Here is a 15255-nt window from a genome sequence, read left to right on the forward strand (position 1 = left end):
CTTTTTGCTCGCTTAAATCTTTATGCACTCACTATCTTGCTCCCCTCCATTAATTCTTTCAGATTTGAAAAAACGGTGTATGCAACTTTCCTCCTTTGGTAACCGTGCACATGTTTCCACGTGAGCGGAGTTATTCTTTTCCAGATCTACCGCAGCCCCGGATAGATGCAATACTATCGCGGGGCCCACAATGCACGACGAATGCCTAAAGCCCGGTTTTGCACCGTTCCCATTTAGTAATGACGATCGTGCCGCAAATGGTCCGAGTTTCCGGCGCGTTGTTTCCAGTTGTTTCGCCGAAACGACATATGGAATTTGCAAATAGTATATCAAAAATAAAATATTAATAAAATTGGGGTGCAACACGAGGACTTACCAAGAGGTCACCCATCCTAGTACTACTCTCGACCAAGCACGCTTAACTTCGGAGTTCTGATGGGATCCGGTGCATTAGTGCTGGTATGATCGCACCCGTTTGTTTCTTGCTCGCGTAAATCTTTATGCACTCACTATCTTGCTCCCCTCCATTAATTTTTTCAGTCATTAAAAAACGGTGTATGCAACTTTCCTCCCTTGGTAACCGTGCACAAGCTCCCACGTGAGCGGAGTTATTCATTTCCAGATCTGCCGCAGCTCCGGATAGATGCAATATTATCATGGGTCCCACAATGCACGACGAATGCCAAAAGCCCGGTTTTGCACCGTTCCCATTCAGTAATGACGATCGTGCCGCAAATGGTCCAATTATCCGGCGCGTTGTTTCCTGTTGTCTCGCCGAAACGACATATGGAATTTGCAAATAGTATATCAAAAATAAAATATTAATAAGATTAGGGTGCAACCCGAGGACTTCCCAGGAGGTCACCCATCCTAGTACTACTCTCGCCCAAGCGCGCTTAATTTCGGAGTTCTAATGGGATCCGGTGCATTAATGCTGGTATGATCGCACCCATTTGCTTATTGCTCGCTTAAAGTTTATGCACTCACTATTATGCTCCCCTCCATTAATTCTTTCAGACTTAGAAAATACGGTGTATGCAACTTTCCTCCCTTGGTAACCGTGCACAAGATCCCACGTGAGTGGAGTTATTCATTTCCAGATCTGCCGCATTCCCAGATAGATGCAATACTATCACGGGGCCCACAATGCACGACGAACGCCCAAAGCCCGGTTTTGCACGGTTCCTATTCAGTAATGACGATCGTGCCGCAAATGGTCCTAGTATCCAGTGCGTTGTTTCCAGTTGTTTCACCGAAACGACATATGGAATTTGCAAAAAGTATATCAAAAATAAAATATTAATAAAATTGGGGTGCAACACGAGGACTTCCCAAGAGGTCACCAATCTTATTACTATTCTCGCCCAAGCACGCTTAACTTCAAAGTTCTGATGGGATCCGGTGCATTAGTGCTGGTATGAACGCACCCGTTTGCTTCTTGCTCGCTTAAATTTTTATGCACTCACTATTTTGCTCCCCTCCATTAATTCTTTCAGATTTGAAAAAACGGTGTATGCAACTTTCCTCCCTTGGTAACCGTGCACAAGTTTTCACGTGAGCGGAGTTATTCCTTTCCAGATCTGTCGCAGCCCCGGATAGATGCAATACTATCGCGGGGCCCACAATGCACGACGAATGCCAAAAGCCCAGTTTTGCACCGTTCCCATTTAGTAATGACGATCGTGCCGCAAATGGTCCGAGTATCCGGCGCGTTGTTTCCAGTTGTTTCGCCGAAACGACATATGGAATTTGCAAATAGTATATCAAAAATAAAATATTAATAAAATTGGGGTGCAACACAAGGACTTCTCAGGAGGTCACCAATCCTAGTACTACTCTCGCCCAAGCACACTTAACTTCGAAGTTCTGATGGGATCCGGTGCATTAGTGCTGGTATGATCGCACCCATTTGCTTTTTGCTCGCTTAAATCTTTATGCACTCACTATCTTGCTCCCCTCCATTAATTCTTTCAGATTTGAAAAAACGGTGTATGCAATTTTCCTCCCTTGGTAACCATGCACAAGCTCACACGTGAGCGGAGTTATTCATTTACAGATCTGCCGCAGCTCCGGATAGATGCAATATTAACATGCGTCCCACAATGCACGACGAATGCCAAAAGCCCGGTTTTGCACCGTTCCGATTCAGTAATGACGATCGTGCCGCAAATAGTCCGAGTATCCGGCACGTTGTTTCCTGTTGTCTCGCCGAAACGACATATGGAATTTGCAAATAGTATATCAAAAATAAAATATTAATAAAATTGGGGTGCAACACGAGGACTTCACAGGAGGTCACCCATCGTAGTACTATTCTCGCCCATGCACGCTTAACTTCGGAGTTTTGATGGGATCCGGAGCATTAGTGCTGGTATGATCGCACCCATTTGTTTTTTGCTCGCTTAAAGTTTATGCACTCACTATTTTGCTCCCCTCCATAAATTTTTCAGACTTGAAAAATGGTGTATGCAACTTTCCTCCCTTGGTAACCGTGCACAAGCTCCCACGTGAGCGGAGTTATTCATTTACAGATTTGCCGCAGCCCCGGATAGATGCAATACTATCACGGGGCCCACAATGCACGACGAACGCCCAAAGCCCGGTTTTGCACTGTTCCCATTCAGTAATGACGATCGTGCCACAAATGGTCCGAGTATCCGGCGCGTTGTTTCCAGTTGTCTCGACGAAACGACATATGGAATTTGCAAATAGTATATCCAAAATAAAATATTAATAAAATTGGGGTGCAACACGAGGATTTCTCAGGAGGTCACCAATCCTAGTACTACTCTCGCCCAAGCACGCTTAACTTCGAAGTTCTAATGGGATCCGGTGCATTAGTGCTGGTATGATCGCACCGATTTGCTTTTTGCTCGCTTAAATCTTTATGCACTCACTATCTTGCTCCCCTCCATTAATTCTTTCAGATTTGAAAAAACGGTGTATGCAACTTTCCTCCCTTGGTAACCGTGCACAAGTTTCCACGTGATCGGAGTTATTCTTTTCCAGATCTACCGCAACCCCGGATAGATGCAATACTATCGCGGGGCCCACAATGCACGACGAATGCCTAAAGCCCGGTTTTGCACCGTTCCCATTTAGTAATGACGATCGTGCCGCAAATGGTCCGAGTTTCCGGCGCGTTGTTTCCAGTTGTTTCGCCGAAACGACATATGGAATTTGCAAATAGTATATCAAAAATAAAATATTAATAAAATTGGGGTGCAACACGAGGACTTCACAGGAGGTCACCCATCGTAATACTACTCTCGCCCATGCACGCTTAACTTCGGAGTTTTGATGGGATCCGGAGCATTAGTGCTGGTATGATCGCACCCATTTGTTTTTTGCTCGCTTAAAGTTTATGCACTCACTATTTTGCTCCCCTCCATTAATTCTTTCAGACTTGAAAAATGGTGTATGCAACTTTCCTCCCTTGGTAACCGTGCACAAGCTCCCACGTGAGCGGAGTTATTCATTTACAGATTTGCCGCAGCCCCAGATAGATGCAATACTATCACGGGGCCCACAATGCACGACGAACGCCCAAAGCCCGGTTTTGCACAGTTCCCATTCAGTAATGACGATCGTGCCACAAATTGTCCGAGTATCCGGCGCGTTGTTTCCAGTTGTCTCGCCGAAACGACATATGGAATTTGCAAATAGTATATCCAAAATAAAATATTAATAAGATTGGGGTTCAACCCGAGGACTTCCCAGGAGGTCACCCATCCTAGTACTACTCTCGCCCAAGCGCGCTTAATTTCGGAGTTCTGATGGGATCCGGTGCATTAATGCTGGTATGATCGCACCCATTTGCTTATTGCTCGCTTAAAGTTTATGCACTCACTATCTTGCTCCCCTCCATTAATTCTTTCAGATTTGAAAAAATGGTGTATGCAACTTTCCTCCCTTGGTAACCGTGCACAAGTTTCCACGTGAGCGGAGTTATTCTTTTCCAGATCTACCGCAGCCCCGAATAGATGCAATACTATCGCGGGGCCCACAATGCACGACGAATGCCTAAAGCCCGGTTTTACACCGTTCCCATTTAGTAATGACGATCATGCCGCAAATGGTCCGAGTTTCCGGCGCGTTGTTTCCAGTTGTTTCGCCGAAACGACATATGGAATTTGCAAATAGTATATCAAAAATAAAATATTAATAAAATTGGGGTGCAACACGAGGACTTCCCAAGAGGTCACCAATCTTATTACTATTCTCGCCCAAGCACGCTTAACTTCAAAGTTCTGATGGGATCCGGTGCATTAGTGCTGGTATGAACGCACCCGTTTGCTTCTTGCTCGCTTAAATTTTTATGCACTCACTATTTTGCTCCCCTCCATTAATTCTTTCAGATTTGAAAAAACGGTGTATGCAACTTTCCTCCCTTGGTAACCGTGCACAAGTTTTCACGTGAGCGGAGTTATTCCTTTCCAGATCTGCCGCAGCCCCGGATAGATGCAATACTATCACGGGGCCCACAATGCACGACGAATGCCAAAAGCCCAGTTTTGCATCGTTCCCATTTAGTAATGACGATCGTGCCGCAAATGGTCCGAGTATCCGGCGCGTTGTTTCCAGTTGTTTCGCCGAAACGACATATGGAATTTGCAAATAGTATATCAAAAATAAAATATTAATAAAATTGGGGTGCAACACAAGGACTTCTCAGGAGGTCACCAATCCTAGTACTACTCTCGCCCAAGCACGCTTAACTTCGAAGTTCTGATGGGATCCGGTGCATTAGTGCTGGTATGATCGCACCCATTTGCTTTTTGCTCGCTTAAATCTTTATGCACTCACTATCTTGCTCCCCTCCATTAATTTTTTCAGATTTGAAAAAATGGTGTATGCAACTTTCCTCCCTTGGTAACCGTGCACAAGCTCACACGTGAGCGGAGTTATTCATTTCTAGATCTGCCGCAGCCCCGGATAGATGCAGTATTATCACGGGGCCCACAGTGCACGACGAATGCCAAAAGCCCGGTTTTGCACCGTTCCCATTCAGTAATGACGATCGTGCCGCAAATGGTCCGAGTATCCGGCACGTTGTTTCCAGTTGTCTCGCTGAAACGACATATGGAATTTGCAAATAGTATATCAAAAATAAAATATTAATAAAATTGGGGTGCAACACGAGGACTTCCCAAGAGGTCACCAATCTTATTACTATTCTCGCCCAAGCACGCTTAACTTCAAAGTTCTGATGGGATCCGGTGCATTAGTGCTGGTATGAACGCACCCGTTTGCTTCTTGCTCGCTTAAATTTTTATGCACTCACTATTTTGCTCCCCTCCATTAATTCTTTCAGATTTGAAAAAACGGTGTATGCAACTTTCCTCCCTTGGTAACCGTGCACAAGTTTTCACGTGAGCGGAGTTATTCCTTTCCAGATCTGCCGCAGCCCCGGATAGATGCAATACTATCGCGTGGCCCACAATGCACGACGAATGCCAAAAGCCCAGTTTTGCACCGTTCCCATTTAGTAATGACGATCGTGCCGCAAATGGTCCGAGTATCCGGCGCGTTGTTTCCAGTTGTTTCGCCAAAACGACATATGGAATTTGCAAATAGTATATCAAAAATAAAATATTAATAAAATTGGGGTGCAACACAAGGACTTCTCAGGAGGTCACCAATCCTAGTACTACTCTCGCCCAAGCACGCTTAACTTCGAAGTTCTGATGGGATCCGGTGCATTAGTGCTGGTATGATCGCACCCATTTGCTTTTTGCTCGCTTAAATCTTTATGCACTCACTATCTTGCTCCCCTCCATTAATTCTTTCAGATTTGAAAAAACGGTGTATGCAATTTTCCTCCCTTGGTAACCATGCACAAGCTCACACGTGAGCGGAGTTATTCATTTCCAGATCTGCCGCAGCTCCGGATAGATGCAATATTATCATGGGTCCCACAATGCACGACGAATGCCAAAAGCCCGGTTTTGCACCGTTCTGATTCAGTAATGACGATCGTGCCGCAAATAGTCCGAGTATCCGGCACGTTGTTTCCTGTTGTCTCGCCGAAACGACATATGGAATTTGCAAATAGTATATCAAAAATAAAATATTAATAAAATTGGGGTGCAACACGAGGACTTCACAGGAGGTCACCCATCGTAATACTACTCTCGCCCATGCACGCTTAACTTCGGAGTTTTGATGGGATCCGGAGCATTAGTGCTGGTATGATCGCACCCATTTGTTTTTTGCTCGCTTAAAGTTTATGCACTCACTATTTTGCTCCCCTCCATTAATTCTTTCAGACTTGAAAAATGGTGTATGCAACTTTCCTCCCTTGGTAACCGTGCACAAGCTCCCACGTGAGCGGAGTTATTCATTTACAGATTTGCCGCAGCCCCAGATAGATGCAATACTATCACGGGGCCCACAATGCACGACGAACGCCCAAAGCCCGGTTTTGCACTGTTCCCATTCAGTAATGACGATCGTGCCACAAATGGTCCGAGTATCCGGCGCGTTGTTTCCAGTTGTCTCGCCGAAACGACATATGGAATTTGCAAATAGTATATCCAAAATAAAATATTAATAAAATTGGGGTGCAACACGAGGATTTCTCAGGAGGTCACCAATCCTAGTACTACTCTCGCCCAAGCACGCTTAACTTCGAAGTTCTAATGGGATCCGGTGCATTAGTGCTGGTATGATCGCACTGATTTGCTTTTTGCTCGCTTAAATCTTTATGCACTCACTATCTTGCTCCCCTCCATTAATTCTTTCAGATTTGAAAAAACGGTGTATGCAACTTTCCTCCCTTGGTAACCGTGCACAAGTTTCCACATGAGCGGAGTTATTCTTTTCCAGATCTACCGCAGCCCCGAATAGATGCAATACTATCGCGGGGCCCACAATGCACGACGAATGCCTAAAGCCCGGTTTTGCACCGTTCCCATTTAGTAATGACGATCGTGCCGCAAATGGTCCGAGTTTCCGGCGCGTTGTTTCCAGTTGTTTCGCCGAAACGACATATGGAATTTGCAAATAGTATATCAAAAATAAAATATTAATAAAATTGGGGTGCAACACGAGGACTTCCCAAGAGGTCACCAATCTTATTACTATTCTCCCCCAAGCACGCTTAACTTCAAAGTTCTGATGGGATCCGGTGCATTAGTGCTGGTATGAACGCACCCGTTTGCTTCTTGCTCGCTTAAATTTTTATGCACTCACTATTTTGCTCCCCTCCATTAATTCTTTCAGATTTGAAAAAACGGTGTATGCAACTTTCCTCCCTTGGTAACCGTGCACAAGTTTTCACGTGAGCGGAGTTATTCCTTTCCAGATCTGCCGCAGCCCCGGATAGATGCAATACTATCACGGGGCCCACAATGCACGACGAATGCCAAAAGCCCAGTTTTGCATCGTTCCCATTTAGTAATGACGATCGTGCCGCAAATGGTCCGAGTATCCGGCGCGTTGTTTCCAGTTGTTTCGCCGAAACGACATATGGAATTTGCAAATAGTATATCAAAAATAAAATATTAATAAAATTGGGGTGCAACACAAGGACTTCTCAGGAGGTCACCAATCCTAGTACTACTCTCGCCCAAGCACGCTTAACTTCGAAGTTCTGATGGGATCCGGTGCATTAGTGCTGGTATGATCGCACCCATTTGCTTTTTGCTCGCTTAAATCTTTATGCACTCACTATCTTGCTCCCCTCCATTAATTTTTTCAGATTTGAAAAAATGGTGTATGCAACTTTCCTCCCTTGGTAACCGTGCACAAGCTCACATGTGAGCGGAGTTATTCATTTCTAGATCTGCCGCAGCCCCGGATAGATGCAGTATTATCACGGGGCCCACAGTGCACGACGAATGCCAAAAGCCCGGTTTTGCACCGTTCCCATTCAGTAATGACGATCGTGCCGCAAATGGTCCGAGTATCCGGCACGTTGTTTCCAGTTGTCTCGCCGAAACGACATATGGAATTTGCAAATAGTATATCAAAAATAAAATATTTTTATTCTCGCCGAAGCACGCGTTTGCGCGCGAAGTGCGAGCAAAGTGCGCCACCCAGACGCGAACGCGCACGTTGCACAATAGTAAATCTCCATACTCTTCTCTTTATTTCTAAATAATGTAAATGTATTGTTATTTAAATACTCAAAAGAATATTGTAATTTTCTAATGTGGAACAAGTTAAAATTGACCGTTTTTCAAAACATGTGTGCAAGTGTTATTTTTCATGTAATTGACCGTTCAAACCATTAGATTTAATCTGTAATGAGACTAAAATCTTGCAATTTATCTGTTTGTCGGCCAAGAAATATGCTGAATAGACCACTTGTGAACAAACTTTATCAGGTCGCACCTACATACAAGCGATATTTTTACTCTTTTTTTGTTAACCAAAGCGTAATGTATTTCATTCATGAAAGGAGGGCGAGAAACCCTCAAACATGTGCAAAAAGCACCTTCAGAATTATATTTTACACCCAATTATACAATTAGAAAATTGCATAAAAAATGATAAAATTCCACCTATTCAAGGGTTCGACTATGATATGGAAAAAATATGATATTTGAAAAACTTATGACCAGTTAATTGGAATCATAAACATAATAGCCAATCAGGTGTTATTTATCAAAATTCATGAAGAGGTTTTGATTGGTTAAAATTCTTTCCCATACCATATCTTTTCCGCATGATTTTCTATTGGTGGCTTACCCTCCTTTATCTACTTAAATTTGGAGGAATGTAAAATGATAATTTGATTGTCAAGAAAATTTTTCAAAAAATAATGAGAAATAGTGAATTGAGAAATAAAATACCCCTGCTGTTAAGAGTTTCGATATCAATTCTCCGTACTATACACAACTATTCCATGCTCACTAACTCCTGCTGCTCCAATGGCATGGTTGATTTGAGTTACAACAGTCTGGAATTGAAGATTAACTATAGAAAATCAGAGAAAGCAATGCACAAAGGGGAATAAAAAAAATAAAGGGAATGGGGCAGAAGGAACAGAAAATATGAAAAAATCATGAATATATTTCTAGGAATGAGTAACCAATTTGTTAAAATGTAAAATTGCATACAGTTGGACCAGCTAGGATGTTCCAGAATCCACCCACTATAGCAGCACAACCATTTTCACAAAATCCTGAAAAGTACAAACCCAAGAGTTTATAAAATCTTTTGTTTAATTACTTCACATCTATCAGTAAACTTTGCTATGGCACAGAGAATCAGAATTCCAGTTTTTTAATGCAACACCCAGTAACAGTAAAATGTTATTTTAATCCCCTTTTCTTTTAATGATGTTGATTCATTAAACAACAATGGTATATATCTTCACTTCTCAATCCTTTGCTCAGTCTTCTTGAATTATCTCTATTCATAAGTTATAAAAGAATCAGCTAACTATCATACAAAATGAAGCAGGATGGACTTGTTATAGTAACACATCACCTGTTGAATTATTCCCAATAAGAAAGTCTCCCAACTCAAACTAGAGAAGGAAAATAAACACAATATATATAAGATCATTTAATGATAAAGAAAAGAACTAGCACAATTTGATGTAATTAAACAAGATTAAAATTCACCTGCCAGTATCCCTTTTTAGTAATGGGAACATAAGTATGTTTTCCTTTGAAGCGTTTTTCATTAACACCACCAAAGACTATCTGACCTCCTTCGTCTGCTTCTGGATCTCGCTTTAGCCAAAAAGAGAAGACAGCATCATTTATAAGACCTTGGTACCTGTTGCCAGAACATAAATCAGTATATCCAGCCTATGCCATTGAAAGTGAAGCTACTTGGTCTTGGGTTGTACCTGAACACAATTGTGCCAGAACATAAATCACCATATTGTACGTGAACACAATAGCTGTTAAACAGGCTGTGAACCAATAATAATACTTCACACCAGTCATATAAATACATTGGCCCATAGCCATTCAACTTCTCACTGTGGCCCCAAAATGGTGCTGGACGTTAACATTGATTCCACAGCCCGCTTTACAGCCATCGCATTCAGGTAATCCCGAAATAGCTTTGGATTAGTAGTGTAATACAAGATAAAGAAAATGATGAAATTATTATGGTTGTTGGAAATCTAAAACACATGTTGATTGTGTTCATATTTCCATTGGGAGTTATCATTGGAAAAAAAGAAGAACATGAACGTAATAACATTGTCTCACAGTCCACGATTATCTATCAATTCAAGTAGCTTATATTTGAGCTGAACTAGGCAAAACAAGGGCCAACAAGTGATATTATGGTCCTTCAGGTTTGGATTTGGTTCAGTTTATCTAGCTCAATTAATACTGGACCCCCGTAGACAAAAGCTAATTTCATTGAGATATCTATACCCGTTTGGGAGGGCCCAGCTTTAGATGAGCTGTTTATATGAATTCCAAATAAGCAAATCAAAGTAGCTTCATGGGAGAGTCACTTAACTGGCTTAACGAAAGTGGTTTGTTGGCTTTTCAAAGTAGCTTCACTTTCAAAGTCGCCAATGCCATTGAAAGTGAACAGAAATAAAGACTAAGAGAGATTTCAGTTTTCTACAAAAAAAAAAGTGTTAAAAAAATAACAATAATAGTCGGATTATGTGAAACTATACCAGAAGGGCACAACATTGCCAATAGAAATTTCTTGAAACCCAAGACCAAGTCTGCCATCAAACTTTGCTAGTAAGAAAGAGAGACTTCCTTCTCGTGTGGCCTCTATGAAAACCTGAAATATTGTTGCAATACATCCATGACCACTCAATACAGCCAAACCACAGGGGACATATTTGAAGTTAAGACTGAAAAAAGAACCCACTTGATCCTTAATAACAAGATTCCCAACTTGAATGTTATCTTGACCAAAGAAGCCAGAAATTGATCCAGATCCATAATGAATATTACAAGAATTTCCTGGTCAAAATTCACAGCAATTTTAGTGCAGATTTTCTTGATAGAATATTTATAATCTTTATTATACTGACAGCCTTATAACTCAAGATATCTAGAGATCATGAATGACTAAAGGATGTTTCCATGGAAAGGTTACCAATCTTTATATATGTACTTGACAGGTCCGCCTTGAACTTGGAATGGAAATAGCAAGAAATCTGTATAGAAAAAAATATTAATCGTAAAAGAAAATCCTTGAAGATGATTACAGAAGATGAAGACATTTGTATAGAAAACGTATAGAAAAGTAGCACTTTGCTGATGGGACCCAGAGGTTGGAACTTCCAGTATCAAATATAACAGTAAGTTCTATGTTGGAGAACCAATACCGATCTCTCCAAAGTATTGGGCGTCCATATAGTTCTTCAATGATACTATATCTACATCAGAACTATCCAGATTGCGAGGGAGGTTCCCAAGACCATCTGCATATATACTTGCCTAGTTTCTTCGCATGTCTTGCAGCATTTATACTAGTAAGATCCAGTTGCTTCTTTTTTAAACCAATTCTCATTAACCCATTAGAAGAAGGATGGAGTGCTATGGCATATGTCAGGGCCGACAAACAGATAAATAACAGAAGAAACTTTTTCTCATGATCACCTTGGCAGGTAATAAGAGAGGGGTAAGAGAGGGCCAGGTAAGATAGTAAAACCTCCTGGCTGAAAAATGTAATCTTATCTATTCAAAAACCTCCTCGCTGAAAAATGCAGAAGTCAGATGCATTTCCATTAATACAAACTATCATCATTTTCAGGTTTGCTTCAGTAGTGATAAGATGGTAAAAAGGGATATGCCAAACATCTCAAATAAGAAAAAAAACTGCACTTGTAATAATCTTGTCTATTCAAAAATATGCTTTCTCTTATTTACAGTAATCTTATCTATTCAAAAGGATGTGCAAATGTGTATACATGCAAATACACAAGGATATATATTTTTGTGTGTCCATACACAGTGCATATGCATAAAATAAAATATGTGGTATATATGCATGATGGTGCGCGATCTGGTCACTCCTATCTGTAAGTGGCTGAGCTCCTAACTGGCGACGGACGAGACACCTGTGAGGAAGAAGAAGGATCCCGGGGGATTCACCCGGAGGTAACACTCCGACGATCAAGTTAGTAACTTAGAGAGAGAGAGAGAGAGAGAGAGAGATGCAGAGAAATCAAAGAGCTAAGAGTGATGATCACGCGATCCCCTCTGCCTTGGGGGTCCAGGTCCTTATATAATGGTCTTCTGACATATCAGGTGTAACCGCCTCCGAATCCCTACTGCGGCGATCTGCTGTCAGATAACGGCTTGGCGTGGCTAATTGTTATCTGTCAGAGCTGTGCTGTCGGGCAAAGGTAATCGCTGCAGAGTACGGTCCTGCCAGACGCCGCCAGGCGAGAGACGTGGGTGCAGTCTGGCAGGTACGGTTGTCAGGCAGTGAATCTCTCACGATACGCCGAGCTGCTCTGCCGCAAACTACCTTACACCGAGCTACTGGTGATGCGCCGAGGTGTTTCTCCGAGGCGGGTCTCTTCGGTAGCCTAAGTTAGGCGGGAGCGAGCTGATCCTAGTTAGGAAGCTGACAAGCTTAACTTGAGGTGTCTTCAGCTCGGGATGCTCCCTACTTGGGAGTCTTAGCTCGGGTTGTCGGAGTATCATCTTGCCGCGAGCTGCCACTTCGGGTGAGCTGTCAAGCTGGGTTGTACCGAGCTCGTTATGCTGAGTTGTGTCGAGCTCATTATGCTGAGTTGTACCGAGCTCGTTATGCTGAGTTGTCACTTATGTCGAGTCATTTCCACATGTCCCCTTATTATGAGGTCGAGTCAAATCACCCTCCATTAATTGCCCCTACTCCCCAGGCCGGGGGTCTTGACTTGGTGTGGGGAGTTCATGACGCGATGGGTGGATTTGGCTCGAAGTCTAGGTCACCTAGTCAGATAGTTCATTGGTCGGACCAATTCACTGCTTTTCTCAATCAAGGATAACCCGGGTTGCGTACAGTTCATGCACGGACATCACGCGATCTATAGACTCCATGGATGCCAAAAAATGCGCTAAACCGATTTCACCTCGGGGGTCGTGCAACCGGTTTTCTTGAGAGCCGTTGGATCGTCCTGATCTTGACCGTTGATTCCCGGACATAGCGGCTATAAATAGGAGGACCCGAGTCATTTTCTCCACCATAAGTTCACTAGCATTCACTCTGAGGTCGCACCTAAGACTCCTCAGCTCGGGTTCTCCAGTTCATCAGCTTCCTAGTTCGGTCGCTTTCCCTTGGTGAGTTTCCCTAGCTTCTTTTTCAGTTCGTTTCAATTAGCAATTATGTCAGACCATAGCTTTGATAGTCTTCTAGATGAGCCCGAGGTGGGTACCTTGGCTCAAGTAGGTGTCTCTGAGGCACAGTCAACCTATGAGGCGCGGGAGGCCTCGGATAACCCAGCGTCTACCTCACATCGAGTTCGGGTACCAGACAAGTTCGGTCCCTCAACTATGACCGTAGAGAGACTTAAGGCCCTGATACGTCAGTATAATCTTCCGAGGGAGTATTCCTATAATCTTCCCGCGGTAACTTCCCTTAGGAACACAGTCACGATGAGATCGTGATCTTCGGAGAATAGCTCGCGGCCGAGTTTCGTCTTCCTCTACACCCCCTGATCATAGAGGTCATAAAGGTTTTCAACGTCACCATAGACCAACTTCACCCGAACTCCATTCGGAATGTGGTCGGGACAATCTCCCTCTGCTTCGACTACGCCCTGCCCCTTGATCTCGAGATTTTCTCCTCTATCTTGTCCATAAAGAAGAATGCCTCTAGCGTTCTCCCCGAGCATAGGTAGGCCTACTACCTGTCTCCTCGCCCGGGCTATAAGTTGTTGCACAAGCTTCCCAGTAAAATCCCGGCCTGGAAACGGGATTATTTCATAGTCCGCAACTCCGCGGGGTGGCCCTTTTCTACTCATTGGAGGGCGGCTGTTCAGGACTCCGGTATTAGGCTGGACCTAAAAACAAGAGAGATGCTCCAATCTTGGGCGGAGCTCGGGTTCGACTACCAGGACTATATCATCGAGGACAAGCTCATAGAAGCCGGCTTGAGCCCTGGTAGGTCGCTTTGGTCTAGAGTTAGTATCTTATCTTAATGGTTGCCATCTCTTTTTGATAGCGTCACTAACGTTGAGATTTGTTGCAGGCCCCATGGAACGGCTCAACGTGGATAGGCTCTTCGGGAAAATGAAGGGGAAGAAGCGGACTGTCAAAAGAGCTCGCGTCGAGTCTCCACGGGCTCCTACTCCCGAGCCTGAACAACCCTCTGTTGCTCCAGTGATTGACTTAGAGGAACCGGAGAAGGCCCTACCTCAGGAGCCCGAGACAACTACGGAGCCTGCTCCTGAGACTGTCGTTACTAGTTCGGGGAGCGGGGGATCAGCCCGGAGTATTCTGAACCCACAGTACAGCCTTCGCAAGAGCAAAGGAGCTGCGTGCGCCGAGGAAGTCTCCAGTTGGGCTGAACTAACGCCTACTCAGCTCAGAGCTTGAGCAGCTTCCCACTGCATGGTGGTAAGTCTTGTTCAAACTTCAATTTCTGCATTTGTAACCTTACTGGTGCTAACTGGCACTCTTGGCATGTGAACAATGTCGTGCACACCCTGACTCTCCAATCCGAGGCGCACCTGAAGCGGGCTTTGGCCTCCGAGAGCTTGTCCCGTGAGGCCCATACTGAGCTGAAATGAGCTCACGGCCAGATCCACCAGCTAGAGGGCGATGCACTAGCTCAGAAAGAGTTAGTCAAGTCGTTGATGTCGGAGAAGGAAGACCTGCTGCGCAAGGTGGAAAACCTTGAGACGGATAAAAGAGCTTTGAAGCACCAGGTAGAGAACCTCGAGGCCGATGTCAAGGAGCGAACCAAGGTTCTCCTTAACGCCATGGTGGAGGAAAAGGTCAAGGCTGTCGAAGACTACAAGAGCTCGAAAGAGTTCGATGGGGAATTGGTGGAGGCCTACCGCAAAGGCTTCAAGCTTAGCAAGTGGCTGATCAAGCGCGAGTTCCCGCAGCTCAATGTAAGTGCCATCACCACCTCGCGAATCACAGGAGAGGTAGCCCTCCAAGCCGCCGAAGACCCAGACTCCGAGGAGGAGGGTGATGATGATACTAGGGAAGTTAATGTCACTGACCAGGCTGGTGCTTTCGCGGAGGCTTCGGGCAAGAATGAGGAGTCCCCCAAGTAGTTCAAGTAGTCTTTGTGTTTTGAGCCTGCGAGCTCATCGTTTTTTGTTTCTTCCATTCTTGTAATGAATTGTTTAATTAATGAAAATACACTTTTTAT

At 43.9% G+C, this 15255-nt stretch overlaps 1 protein-coding gene, 8 non-coding genes and 8 pseudogenes across 9 annotated transcripts; all 17 read right to left on the reverse strand.

Moving 5' to 3' along the window:
• Positions 1-354: 354 nt before the first annotated feature.
• LOC148860627 (5S ribosomal RNA) lies at positions 355-473 on the reverse strand. The gene has a single exon (XR_016097334.1). It is a non-coding gene; the product is annotated as a 5S ribosomal RNA (ribosomal RNA).
• Positions 474-832: 359 nt separating this feature from the next.
• Positions 833-951, reverse strand: LOC148860628 (5S ribosomal RNA). Its single transcript, XR_016098022.1, has one exon. It is a non-coding gene; the product is annotated as a 5S ribosomal RNA (ribosomal RNA).
• A 359-nt stretch (positions 952-1310) lies between these two features.
• LOC148860629 (5S ribosomal RNA) lies at positions 1311-1429 on the reverse strand (annotated as a pseudogene).
• A 359-nt stretch (positions 1430-1788) lies between these two features.
• LOC148860630 (5S ribosomal RNA) lies at positions 1789-1907 on the reverse strand. Its single transcript, XR_016098036.1, has one exon. It is a non-coding gene; the product is annotated as a 5S ribosomal RNA (ribosomal RNA).
• Positions 1908-2266: 359 nt separating this feature from the next.
• On the reverse strand, positions 2267-2385 carry LOC148860631 (5S ribosomal RNA). The gene has a single exon (XR_016098026.1). It is a non-coding gene; the product is annotated as a 5S ribosomal RNA (ribosomal RNA).
• A 356-nt stretch (positions 2386-2741) lies between these two features.
• LOC148860632 (5S ribosomal RNA) lies at positions 2742-2860 on the reverse strand. Its single transcript, XR_016098238.1, has one exon. It is a non-coding gene; the product is annotated as a 5S ribosomal RNA (ribosomal RNA).
• Positions 2861-3219: 359 nt separating this feature from the next.
• Positions 3220-3338, reverse strand: LOC148860633 (5S ribosomal RNA; annotated as a pseudogene).
• Positions 3339-3695: 357 nt separating this feature from the next.
• On the reverse strand, positions 3696-3814 carry LOC148860634 (5S ribosomal RNA; annotated as a pseudogene).
• Positions 3815-4172: 358 nt separating this feature from the next.
• On the reverse strand, positions 4173-4291 carry LOC148860635 (5S ribosomal RNA; annotated as a pseudogene).
• Positions 4292-4650: 359 nt separating this feature from the next.
• On the reverse strand, positions 4651-4769 carry LOC148860636 (5S ribosomal RNA). Its single transcript, XR_016097783.1, has one exon. It is a non-coding gene; the product is annotated as a 5S ribosomal RNA (ribosomal RNA).
• Positions 4770-5128: 359 nt separating this feature from the next.
• LOC148860637 (5S ribosomal RNA) lies at positions 5129-5247 on the reverse strand (annotated as a pseudogene).
• A 359-nt stretch (positions 5248-5606) lies between these two features.
• Positions 5607-5725, reverse strand: LOC148860638 (5S ribosomal RNA). The gene has a single exon (XR_016097784.1). It is a non-coding gene; the product is annotated as a 5S ribosomal RNA (ribosomal RNA).
• Positions 5726-6084: 359 nt separating this feature from the next.
• LOC148860639 (5S ribosomal RNA) lies at positions 6085-6203 on the reverse strand (annotated as a pseudogene).
• Positions 6204-6560: 357 nt separating this feature from the next.
• LOC148860640 (5S ribosomal RNA) lies at positions 6561-6679 on the reverse strand (annotated as a pseudogene).
• A 359-nt stretch (positions 6680-7038) lies between these two features.
• Positions 7039-7157, reverse strand: LOC148860641 (5S ribosomal RNA; annotated as a pseudogene).
• A 359-nt stretch (positions 7158-7516) lies between these two features.
• LOC148860642 (5S ribosomal RNA) lies at positions 7517-7635 on the reverse strand. Its single transcript, XR_016097785.1, has one exon. It is a non-coding gene; the product is annotated as a 5S ribosomal RNA (ribosomal RNA).
• A 1078-nt stretch (positions 7636-8713) lies between these two features.
• LOC148860643 (aspartic proteinase-like) lies at positions 8714-11161 on the reverse strand. Its single transcript, XM_088984944.1, has 7 exons — positions 11035-11161; positions 10804-10898; positions 10601-10713; positions 9576-9732; positions 9439-9478; positions 9066-9130; positions 8714-8905 (listed from the first exon to the last, which is right to left on the reverse strand). Exons 1-7 carry the CDS (start codon positions 11159-11161, stop codon positions 8822-8824), a joined length of 681 nt encoding a protein of 226 aa, XP_088841070.1. The 3' UTR covers positions 8714-8821.
• Positions 11162-15255: the final 4094 nt, after the last annotated feature.

This window comes from Nelumbo lutea, chromosome 4 (assembly GCF_056320005.1).
Source record: "Nelumbo lutea isolate HS-2025 chromosome 4, American lotus-T2T, whole genome shotgun sequence".
NCBI lineage: Eukaryota > Viridiplantae > Streptophyta > Magnoliopsida > Proteales > Nelumbonaceae > Nelumbo > Nelumbo lutea.

Coding starts and splice junctions, on each gene's coding strand:
- LOC148860643 (XM_088984944.1), bottom strand. CDS start 11,161: ATGTCTTCATCTTCTGTAATCATCTTCAAGGATTTTCTTTTACGATTA. Junction 9,131..9,438: donor TATTGGGAATAATTCAACAG/GTGATGTGTTAC, acceptor TGTACTTTTCAG/GATTTTGTGAAAATGGTTGT. Junction 8,906..9,065: donor ACATCCTAGCTGGTCCAACT/GTATGCAATTTT, acceptor CTTCAATTCCAG/ACTGTTGTAACTCAAATCAA.